This window comes from Penaeus vannamei, chromosome 24 (assembly GCF_042767895.1).
Source record: "Penaeus vannamei isolate JL-2024 chromosome 24, ASM4276789v1, whole genome shotgun sequence".
NCBI classification, from domain to species: Eukaryota; Metazoa; Arthropoda; class Malacostraca; order Decapoda; family Penaeidae; genus Penaeus; species Penaeus vannamei.
In genome coordinates, this window is record NC_091572.1 from 34,599,907 (window position 1) to 34,612,406 (window position 12,500).

General features: G+C 41.2%; 1 protein-coding gene across 1 annotated transcript in view; it reads right to left on the reverse strand.

The window, feature by feature from the left end:
• LOC113815333 (homeobox protein Nkx-2.1) overlaps positions 1–7,568 on the reverse strand; it is a 74,594-nt gene extending 67,026 nt beyond the window's left edge. The window contains exon 1 of the mRNA XM_070138723.1: positions 6,375–7,568. Within this exon, the coding sequence (XP_069994824.1) occupies positions 6,375–6,753 (379 nt within the window). The 5' untranslated portion in view covers positions 6,754–7,568. The remainder of the gene's footprint in view (positions 1–6,374) is intronic.
• Between the last annotated feature and the right edge of the window lie 4,932 nt (positions 7,569–12,500).

The window sequence follows — 12,500 nt, forward strand, 5'->3', positions numbered from 1 at the left end:
ATCATTATTATTATCACTATTATCAATTATCATTATAACTAATATTATTATTATCATTATTACTTATCCTTATCCTTATCATTATTACTATTATTATTATTATCATAATTACTATTATTATCAATATCGTTATCATAATCATTATTGTTAGCATCATCGTCATATTGATATTGTCATTATCATTATTAGTTTTTAAATATAATCTTCGTTATTATTATCATTATTACTACCATTATTATTACTATTATTATCGTCAATGTTAATATTATCACTTTTGTAATTGTTATTATTATTTTCATTATTATCGTTATTATCACCAATGTCATTATTACTAATATTATTGTCATCATTACTCTTACTACAGTGCTTGACATTATTATCGATATTATCATCATTGTCATCATTATTATTACTACTATTTCCATCATTATAATCATCTTTCAGTATTATTGATATCATCATCATTATCATAATCGTCATCATCATTAGATTTATTGTTTTCATTATTCCTATTACTTTCTTTATTTCTATTACTTTCTTTATTTCTATTACTTTCATTATTATCTAAATAATCGTCATTATGATTATCTTATCATTATCATTGATAGCATTATCATCATTGTACCTTTTATCACATCATCATTATTATCATCATCATCATCATTAGTAGTATTAGCGTTTCCTTTTTTAAATTTATTTATTTATTTATTTTTTATTTATTTATTTATATATATTTTTTTTTGCAACCGTTGTCTGTGATAAGTATTCATGTGTTATCATTATCTTTTGATATTATCATCATTGCCAGGGTAATGCTACACAGTTAAGGGGGCAGGGGGAGGGGGGAGTGGGGAGGTCTCTAGGGGCCCCTGGTGATGTCCCTTGAGGATCACCCCCCCCCCCCCCGACTATATTCCTTAGGTTTGATGAAAAAATATATATGTATAGAAAATGGAAAAATGGCAATACTTAATTTACTCATCTGAATCATTTTCCACTTTTTTTGGGTCAGTTATGAAAATGAAAAATAAATAAATAAATAAATAAAAAATGTATATAAAACAACGTATATACAAAATATATATATAGAGAATGGAAAAATGGCAATACTTAATTTACTCATCTGAATCCTTTTTCTCTTTTTTGGGTCAGTTATGAAAATGAAAAATAAATAAATAAATAAATAAAAAAAATATATAAAACAACGTATATACAAAATATATGTATAGAAAAAGAATTAATTTACTCATCTGAATAATTTTTCCCCTTTTTTGGGGTCAGTTATGAAAATGAAAAAACAAAACAAAACAAAACAAAAAGAATAGATATAATATAAAACAACGTATATTTCTTGCTATTTCATATCAATATAGTCAACTATAACTAGAGGCTACATCTATTTTATCTCTTTAGTAGATATTTATAAAAAAAAAAAAATCTCAAAATTGTAGATATAGTAAACTTAATTCGTCAATTCTCCTCAATAAATTTCCGATTGGCAACCCCAACCCACGGCGATGGAATATACCCCCCCCCCCTCATTAACTACGCCACTGATAATTGTTATCATAATTGCTATCATTATTCCAATGTCATTATTCCCCTTGTTTACCCCTGGCCCTTGTCATCATGATTATCTTTTCTAATATCTGTCATTATCAATATCACGGGCATCTTCAATAATGTTATCAATATCACGGTATATATCATCGTTAATTTGTATCATTATTATAAGGAATTTTCGATTTTCATCATAGTTCGTATTATTATTATTATCATTATAATTATTATTATTATTATTATTATTACTATTATTATTATTATTATTATCATTATTATTATTATTATTATTATTATTATTATTATTATTATTATTATTATTATTATTATTATTGTTATTATTATCATTATCATTATTATTATTATCAGTAGCCTTTATTATCTTTATTCATTCATCTATCATCTTTTTTCTAAGTATAACCGTTAGGAACATAAGTATATTTTTAATAATAACAGCGCTGTCCTTATTCAATTTCTTATATGACTTCCGATTATCAAGAAGAATAGTAAATTTATATTCAACATCATCATGCCATCTAAGTACCTTTATAAAATCAATATCATCCCAATATCAACATCAAATACCATGATATGATACCCTATATCATCTTATATCTATATAATATTAGTACGAAGGTTTGTGTAGCAACTGTGATACTGAGAGTAATGGTAGCAGTAGTAGAAGCTTTAATAGTAGTATAATCATCAGTAGTAGTGGTACTAAAAAAAGCAATAGCGATGATAGTGGGAAAAATAGCATTATAGCAGGAGCAAGAGTAGTATTAGTAGTTATAACAGCGATAGCAAAAGCAGTGAAAGTACTTTAATAGCAATGGTTGCAGGGTTAGCAGTAGCAATAGCAAATAAAAGTGGTAGAAATTGCAGAGGTAGCGAAAATAATAGCACGTAGAAGCGGTGGAAACAGCAGCAGCGGTATACGAAGAGACGAAACGGAAATCGGAGACAGCAGCAGCAGCAGCAGCAGCAGCAGCGCCGTGGCAGCAGAGGAAGAAGTAAAATGCGGGAGTTTTTTGTTGGAGTAACCGTCGTAAGGAGTACCCGGAGGATGGAGATTAGTCGCTGCAGATGGCCTCCTCCATTTAAAAAAAAGAAAAAGAAAAATGAAAGAGAGAGAGAGAGAGAGAGAAAAGAAAATACAATGGTAGTACGTAGTAAAAAAATAGCTTTAGAGGTAGATAGTAGATGCTCGTAGATATAGATCTGCACCAAACAACACAGAAAAGAAAGAAAAAGCAACAAAAAAAACGAAACACCTAATAAAAATAAACATAAAAATAGATAGTAGACATTGGTGTATATAGAGAGCCACACCTAACAACACAGAAAAAACAACAACAATAATATTAACACCTAATAAAGACAGATTTAAAAGTAGATAATAGACATTGGTAGATATAGAGCTGCACCAAACAACGAAACGATGGTACACGGTAGATCATAGAGCGAAGACACAGGCAGATAACAAACACTAAAAACCTCAGCCAAGAACACAACGAAATATTATAAAAAGAAATTGCAGAAATGAAAAGAATATTTCAACATGCACAGTGAAGACAGCATGCAGTTAGTTTTCTAGTGTCTGAAAATCATCATGAATTTTGTTCTATCGCGAATTTAAGTGATGAATATGATCTTTGAAGAATATGGACTTTGAGCTCTGTATATAAAAAAGAACCTTGTATATGAAGAAGATTTTTTTTTTTTTACATAGAGTCATCCGATTAAAAAAAAAGGGGGGGGATACATCCATATAATGTGAGTGGCAAAAATGCGAAATTGCATAGTCAATTGTGTTCTTATGAAAGAGGAACAGTGGTGTGAAGGCGAATAGATAGATAGATAGATAATAATATAAATAGATAGATAGTAGATAGATAAAAAGATATATAGATTGATATATAGACAGATTGATAGTAGATATACGGATAGATAAAAGATAGAGATCACAGATACAGAGATAGATAGAGCGAGAAAGAGAACGGAAGAGACAGAAAGAGAGAGAGAGAGAGAGAAAGAGAACGGAAGAGACAGAAAGAGAGAGAGAGAGAGAGAAAGAAAGAAAGGAGAGAAAGAGAGAGGGACAGGAGAGGGAGAGACAGACAGATAGATAGAGAAAGAATCAAATAAAAACAGACAAAAAACAAAACGAAAAAAACGGAAATCAACAGTCGACCCCCGCGGAGAAGCAAGCCGGCCACCCAACCCCAACCCAACCCCAACCCCAACCCGGCGACTCGCGAAAACCCGAACCCAAGCCCCCCTCCCCTCCCCTCCCCCAGAACCCCCAAGCCTTACAAAAAAGACCCCAAACAAAGCTTGAACGTGACAGACCTTAATCACTATGAAAGATTATGCGAATCTCCCTCCTCCCTTCTCCACTCTCTCCCTTCCCCCCCTCCCTCCTCTCCCCTCCTCTCACCCCTTCATGAAGTCCCTCTCCCCCCTCTCTTCCCCCTCCCTCCTCTCCCCTTCTCTCACCCCCTTATGCGAAGTCCCTCCACCCCCCTTCCCCCTCCCCCCCCCTCCCCTCCCTCTCACCCTCCTCATGAAGTCCCTTCCCTCCCCTTACCCCCCACCCTCCTCCTCCCCCTCAACCCCTTTCGCAAAACTCCTATTCGCACTGATCCTGAAAAACAAGGACCTCCCCACTTCAATCCCACACCCACCCCACCCCCACCCTCACATATTCCCCCACACCCCCCCACCCCACCCCCACCCCTCTCTTTTCCCCTGTTCGTGACGCCGTTTGTTCATTAGGGCGATTGTCGCTTGCGCTCGTTATCCCTCCAACATCCTGCGGTAAGTCTCAGTTGGACTTTCTTCCCGCGAGCGAGAGTGCCAGTCCGGAAACAATGGCGGGGGGATGGAGTAAATTTTTTTTTTTTTTTTTTTTTTTTTTTGGGGGGGGGGGCGTTTTTTAGTAAGGTGAGTTTTTAGTTTCTTGGATCAATTTGATTTTTTTTTCTTTTTTTGTGTGTTTTTTAGTAAGGTGAGTTTTTAGTTTCTTGGATCAATTTTTTTTTTTTTTTTTTTTTTTTAGCGTTTTTTAGTAATGTGAGTTTTTAGTTTCTTGGATCGATTTGATTAATTTTTTCTTTTCTTTTTTTTAGCGTTTTTAGTAAGATGAGTTTTTAGTTTCTTGAATCAATTTGATTGTTGGTTTATTATTATTATTATTATTATCATTATTATTATCATTTTATCATATTTGATTTAATTTTTAGAAGATTTTTTTTCTTTAATGTCTTGTTTTGATTTTTTTGTTGGTTATTTTTTATTCTCTCTTTTGTATTTCGTTTTGATTTCTTTAATGAAGATTAATTTTGACATTTTAGAAAATGAAATAAGACTGGAATTCTGCAAACTTTGGATTATCTTACATGAATTCCAAAATAAAAATATTTGATGCCTTTACGTACGGAATTTTATGAATTTTATGATATTTATTGATAGCGAATAAGCTTACGAAAATGGGAAAGGCGAAGAGAGAAGTTGAAATTGATGAAAGGAGAGAGAAATAAGTGGTGCAAAAATCATTATTATAAGAAGGTGTAGGTAATAATGATGACGACGGTAATAGTAATAAAAAAAAAAATAATAGCAATGATAATAATAATAACGATAATAATAATAATGATAATAATAATAATAATAATAATAATAATAATAATGATAGTAATAATAATAGTAATAATAACAATAATAATAATGAAAAATATGACAAAAACGGCAATGATAACAGTAGTAATAATAAGAATTATAAAGACAACACTGATAATGATAATGAGAATATCGATAATGATAACAATAATAAAGATAATAATAATAATAATAATAATAATAATGATAATAACGATAATAATTATGATTATGATAATGATGATATTAGTAATGATAGTGATAATTACAAAAGAAATAATGATGATGATACTGACAATAATATTGATAAAATTTGTAGCAGTAGTAGTGAGAGTAATAATAGTAATAATAAAATAATAATGATGATGATAATAATTACTGATAATAATAATAACAACAATAATAGTAATAATGATAATAATTGATTATATCAATGATGATAGTAATAATAATAATAACATAATAGTAATGATAATAATAGTAATAATAGTAATAATGATTAGAACAATAATAACGATGAAAATTATAACACTAATAATATCAATAATAACAGTGTTGCTTATAATGGATGATGATGATAATAGATAACAATAGTAATAGTAGTAATACTAACACTAATCATAATAGTGATAGTAATAATAATAATAATAATAATAATAGTGATAGTAGTAGTAGTAGTAGTAATCATGAAAATGGTAATGATCATGATAATACTGATGATAATAATAGTGATCATAGCAATAATAGTGATAATAATAATAATGATTATAATAATGATGATGATAATGATGACAACGACAATAATGATGATGATGATGATAATGATAATAATAATAATAATAATGATAAAAATAATGATGATAATAATAAGAATAATGATGATAATAATAATAATAATAATAATAATAATGATGATAATAATAATAGTAATAATATCGATATAGTAATAATAATGATAATGATCAGAAGAAGATCAACAGTATTAGAAATAGCTATGAAAATGACCAGATCAATAACCTAAGAGAAGGGGCCGCGAGCCGACGGAGGCCCCGGGCGCCGCGCAGGGCAGACGCGGCGGCCCCGAGCGCCCTCGGCTGCCCGGCCGACGAGGCGAGCCGAGGGGCGGGCGAGCGAAGGACTCGTCGAGGACTTACTTGCGAATCTCGGGTCGGTGGAGGACGTGCCGTACCACGAGGCGGACGCGGGGGCGGCGTAGTGCGAGAGGTCGGTGTTGCAGTACTGGTAGGTGGAGTGCGTCCCGAACTGGGCCATGTGCGCCATCGGGCTCACGCCGTACGGGTTCTGCATGGCGGCGGCGAAGTCGTTGACGGAGGCGGAGGCGGCGATGCCCGACGCTGCGGCGAGGCTAGTGCTGCCGGTGCTGCTGCTGCTGCCTCCACTCGAGCCCCGGCCTGCTGCGGCTGCGGCTGCTGCGGCTGCTGCGGCCACGTCGACAGATGATGCCAGGGTGTCAAGCGGGCTCAGAAGAGAGGTCACGGAGAAGGGCTGGTTCGTCCTGGGGCTTCCGTTCATGTCCTAATGACCCAACATGACCCTCAGCCCCTCTCGCTGGTGACCACCTCGCACGCACACACACACAAGCACACGCACGCACGCAAGCACCCGCAGGACGCCTGACCGCCCGGCCGCGCCCTTTGCTCTTGCGGTCTCAGGTTCGCCCTCGAGGCCAGGAGGATCGATGGACGGGCTCGACTTTCCCCAAAAATCTAAATATGTCCGTGGGTTCCCGACGGCGAGCGAGGTCGAGCCGCGAGGGAGAGGAGGCCCGCGGAGAGGGGCGCCGCCTCCACCTCCTCCTCGATGAGAGCCGCCGAGGCCGAGTCCCCTAAAGGTGCGTAACAAAAGAAGCGATCTCGACGGAGGGCCTCAGTATTGTAAAAGTCAAGAGTCACCTTGAGCTCAATCGATGACGGGACACCTGCGACGAGGACGAGGAGGAGGAGGAGGAGGAGGAAGAGGAGGAGAGGCCGCCACCGCCGCCACAACTCCTCATTGGCGCCGAAGATATGGATCACAAGCTCGATGGCACTCTTGAGTCACCTCCAGGTCAAGAGTTACACTGCGGCACTACGAGGGTAAAAGTGCGTCTTCACAAGGGCTTGGCACCTGATCACTTGTGTTCTTCCCCTCGCCCGCGGCACAGGCACAGAGGCAGAGAGGCCGTAGAGGGCAGAGGTAGCTTGCGGCTCCGGCAGGAGATCTTGCGGCACGTGGCTGGCGCGGTTTTTACTGGAGGGCTTGTTACAGTTAATGCCGTGTGAGAACCAGCAAATGAGCTTAGATCTGGCTTCCAGTAATATGATAGCACTGGCTTGATAGCGAGTGGAGATTGGAGAGCACTCTGAGCCTTCCGACATTTTCCTAACCAAGCTCAACTTTACATCTTGCCATCTGGGGGCGGGGCGACGGGCCGAGGGAGCCATTGAGCGCGCGTAATTTCCTAAGCGGGCGGAGTTTGGGCGCGTTTCAACCAATGGAAACGCGCGGAGTACCGTCAAAGTCAAATCCCACCAATCAATAGCTGAGGCGGAAACACTTAATATGATTGGCTGGTCTCAAGTGCCTCCCCACTTGAGATTGGTCCATAGATTTGGAATATTTGTGAACTCACTGCGGGGTGGCTATGAGAAATAACAATGAGAGGAAAAAGAACGAATGCTAAACTGAAAAGAGACTGTTTTACAGACGAAAAGAGCAGAATAGAGAGACGTTGGGTTGTGCATTAATATTACATTACAGACAGTCGACCATGTTGGGGGGCGCCAAATTAACGACCCCTTTGTTACCTTCTACGTCCCCCCCCCCTCCCTCCCCATCCAACGATCCCCCGCTAGTTCACTGTAACTTTCTTTTCACTCTACCACGGGGCCTCACCATGCTACTGGTCCATCTACTCTCTCTCCCTCATCTCTCTCTCTCTCTCTTCTCTCTTTCCGTCGCTCCTCACTCCCTCTCTCCCCCTCTCTCTCTCTCTCTCTCCGCCCCCCCCCCCTACTCCCTCCCAACCCTCCCTCGGTCGCATGGAAACCCCTCTCCTCTCCTTAAACGGACCGGAGCTCCTGCAGGAGGCTCAGCAGGGGTGATAGCCGCGGTGGGGAAAGAGAAGGGGGGGGGGGGGCGGCCGAATAGGGGGGAAGGGGGGGGGGATAGGGGGAGAGAAAAGGGGGTGGGGGTGACAAAGGACTCAACCGGGCAAGAGAAGCTACCGTTACCCCCTGCGAAAGGTCCTGCTGGTTGGGGAAAAAGGGCTCCTGGTGACCTTTTTTTGGACCATTACTGCCGAATGCCGCGGTCTTTGTGTCCCCGCCGCTGCAAAACCCCTCCCTTCTCCCCTCCTCCCTCTCCCCCCTCCTCCATCTACCCCCTCCTCCCGCTTCCCTTTATTCCCCACCCCTCTCTCTCTTTCTCCTCCCCTCCTCTCCTCTTCCCCCACCACCCCCACCCCTCTTTCCCATCTCCCCCCTCCCCTTCCCTTTATTCCCCCATCCTCCTCTCTCTTTCTCCTCCCCCCCTCCCCTTCCCCGCTTACACCCCCACCCCTCTTCCATCTCCCCCCTCACATTTCCTTTATTCCCCCATCCCCCTCTCTCTTTCTCCCCCTCCCCTTTTCCCTTCCTCTCTCTCTCCCCCTTCTATCCTCCCACCTCTATTTCCCTTCCTCCCCTCTCCCCCTCCCCCTCTACCCTCCCCTTGTCCTCTACCCTCTTCCTTTAATTCCTTTCTTTTCTTTGTCTACCTTTACTTTCTTCTCATACACCTTTATTCTCTTTGGATATTCCAATTCCATTCTCTCTTATTCTTCTTTATTTCTTCCCTTTTCTGTCTCGTTCTTCCTCTTCTTTGCTTCTGTTATTTGTTTTCTTTATCTTTTTAAAATATTTTTCGTCGCGATTCTCTTTTTCTTTTCTTTCTTCTTCTTCTTCTTCTTCTTCTTCTTCTTCTTCTTGTTCTTCTTCTTCTCTCTCTCTCTCTCTCTCTCTCTCTCTCTCTCTCTCTCTCTCTCTCTCTCTCTCTGTCCATCTCTCTCTACCTCTCTCTCTACCTCTCTCCTCTGTCCTCTTTCTCCCTCATACTACACTCGCATAATATGCCAAAATCTCATAAAACGAAGTCGAAAATAACCCTCCCCCCACCTCTTACCCCCCCACCCCTACCCCTACAACCCCCATTCCCGAGCCAAAAAAAAAAAAAAGAGAAAAAAAGAAAAGAAAAAAAGGAGAGAAAAAAATCAAAAGAGAGAAATATTGAAAAGGTAGAGAAAAAGCGTCAAGCCACAAAATAACCTGCTAGAGATTTAGAAATTCCATTACTTCAGCCCCTCCCTAACTTCCCCCCCACTCCCCCTCTCCCTCCACATCCACCCCTTCCCTCCTCTTCCTCCTCCTCCTCCTCTTCCCCGCCTCTCCTCCTCCTCCTCCTCTTCGCCCCCTCTCCCCTCCTCTTCCCCGCCTCTCCCTCCTCCTCCTCCTCCTCTCCTCCTCCTCTTCCCCACCCTCTCCTCCTCCCTCCTCTTCCCGCCTCTCCTCCCCCGCCCCGCCCCTCTCCCCCTTCCCCCCCGACACCTCTCCCCCCTCCTCTGCCCCCTCCCCCCACATCGGCGCTCAACCGCCGGTGTATGATAAAATAACCAGGAAAAAGCTAGGAAAAAATATACACTTATTTATACGTTTTTTTTTTAAAGATATTTTCTTCATTTTCTTTTTTCTTGTGTCTCGAATTAGTATTGTATCTTCCTTTTTTTGCTTTTTTTTGTGTCTTTCTTTTATCCAATTATACTGTTTATCTCTCTTTCTTTCCCTTTCTCTTTCACCTCTCTTTTCTTTTCCTTCCCTCTCCCCCACTCTTTTCTATCTCTCTTATCATTTTTTGTCTCTTTTTCACCCTCTTTCACTCCTTCTCCTCCTTTTCCTCACTCCTTGCCTTTCCCTCACTCCCTCTTTTCATCTCTTTCTCTCTCTGTCTCTCGTTCTCCTTGCATTCCCTACTCCTCTCTCTATTTTTTCTTCCTTCTCTCTCTCTCGTCCCTCTTTCTCCTTTTCATATTCCCGTATCTCTCTCTATATTCCCTCTCCGTTCATCTCGATTTCTTTCCACTTCCTTATTCTCATTCTCTTTCCTCTTCCCCTTTCGCTCTCACTTCCCTCGGCCTCCCTACCTCCACTCCCCATTCCCCTCCTTCACTCTCTCTCTCTCTTGCTCTTTCTTTCTTTCTTTTCCTTCCATTACGTTCTCATTTCCCTCTCCTCTCCGTTTCTCCTTACCCAATTCCTTTTCTCTTTAATTTTCCCTTCCCCTCTCTCTCTTTTTTCTTTCTCTATTCATTTTGTATCCTTCCTTCTACCTTCCCCACTACATTTCTCTATTTCTTCCTTCTCCATTTCCTAGCCCTCTCTCTCCCCTATCCTCCATCTCTCTTTCTCCCTTTCCTCCCTCTCCTTCTCTCCCCTTTCTCCCTATCTCATTTTCCACTTTCTTTCCTATTATCTCTTTTTTCTGCCTCACCTCTCCCTCCCTCCATTTTTTTTTCACTATCCTTCCTCTTCTCTTTCTTCCTTCTTCCCCCTTCTCTCTTTCTCCTCCCTTCTATCTCCACTACCCTATCCTCCTTTTCTTTCCCTCTCCCCTCTCATCCTCCTTCTCTCTCTCTCCTCTCTCCCCTTCTCTCCCTCTCTCCCCATCTTTCTCACTTCCCACCTCATTTTCTCTCCCTCTCCCCTTCTCTCCCTTTCTCACCCCCACCCTCATTTCCTCTCCCTCTCCCCTTCTTCCTCTTTTTCACTTTCCCCCTCCTTCATTTCCTCTCCCTCTCCCTTTCTCTCTCTTTTTCACTTTCCCCTTCCTTCATTTTCTCTCCCTCTCTCCTCTCCCCTCTCCCCCCCTCTCCCCCCGCCCATCGTCAGATCACAACACGAAGTTCAAACACGGATGTGAACCTTCGTGTGGATATGCCTTAAACAGGTGGATAATTTGGATAGTCGATCGGGTGGGTGGATTGGTGGTGAAAGTGGATAGCCTGAAATTGGATAGCGCTGGGATGGGATGGGTGGATGTGGATAGCCTGAAAGTGGATAGCACTGGGATGGGATGGGTGGATGTGGATAGCCTGAAAGTGGATAGCACTGGGATGGGATGGGTGGATGTGGATAGCCTTAAAGTGGATAGCGCTGGGATGGGATGGGTGGATAATATGTGGATGTAGAGAGTCTTGGGATGAGATGGATAGGATGTGGATAATATGTCTGGGATCGGATACCGATATGAGTAATGTTGAGATGGGATGGAGTGTATGGGATGAGAGAGAAGAGAACAAGAAAGAGAGAGAGAATGAGAGAAAAGAGAACAAGAAAGAGAGGGACAATGTGTGTGAGAGAGAGAGAGAGAGAGAGAGAGAGAGAGAGAGAGAGAGAGAGAGAGAGAGAGAGAGAAAGAGAAAGAGAGAGAGAGAGAGAGAGATCTAAGCTCAAGGAGGAGATAAGAAGAGTGGATGCTAATGCTGATCTCCGAAGATGCCGGAGGAGGAGAGGAAGGAAGTTGAAGGAGAGGAGGAGGAGGAGGAACGAGACAGACAGAGAGAGAAAAAAAATAGAGAGAAAGAGAGAGAGAGAGAAAGAATAAGAAAGAGAGAGAGAGAGAGAGAGAGAGAGGGAGAGAGCGAGAGCAAGAGCGAGAGAGAGAGAGGGAGAGAGGGAGAGAGAGAGAGAGACCGAGAGCAAGAGCGAGAGCAAGAGCGAGAGCAAGAGCGAGAGAGAGAGAGAGAGAGAGAGAGAGAGAGAGAGAGAGAGAGACAGAGAGAGAGAGAGAGAGAGAGAGAGAGAGAGAGAGAGAGAAGGAGTCAATAAACCTCAATCTAAGAGCAGCCGACACTCGCCTTTAGTGAAAGATTGTTTCGGTTGCCACTTAGCAGGTTTTTGTTGCTGTTCGAAGAAGGAGAAGGAGAGAAAGGAGGTAGATGGAGGGAGAGAGGAAGAGATGAGGGTGAGAGGGAGAAGAGAGAAAAAGGAGGGATATGGAGAGAGAGAAAGAGATGGGGTAGAGATGAGATAGATGAGAGAGAAAGGAGAGAGAGAGAGAGAGAGAGAGAGAGAGAGAGAGAGAGAGAGAGAGAGAGAGAGAGAGAGAGAGAGAGAGAGAGAGAGAGAGAAAGAAAGAGAGAAAGAGAGAGAGTACACTAAACAGAACACTGAAAAAGAGATAGAAAGAAGAAAAAGAAGGGAAGAAAAGGGATTTAGCAAATAAAGAGAGAGACTTCAGTTTGATGA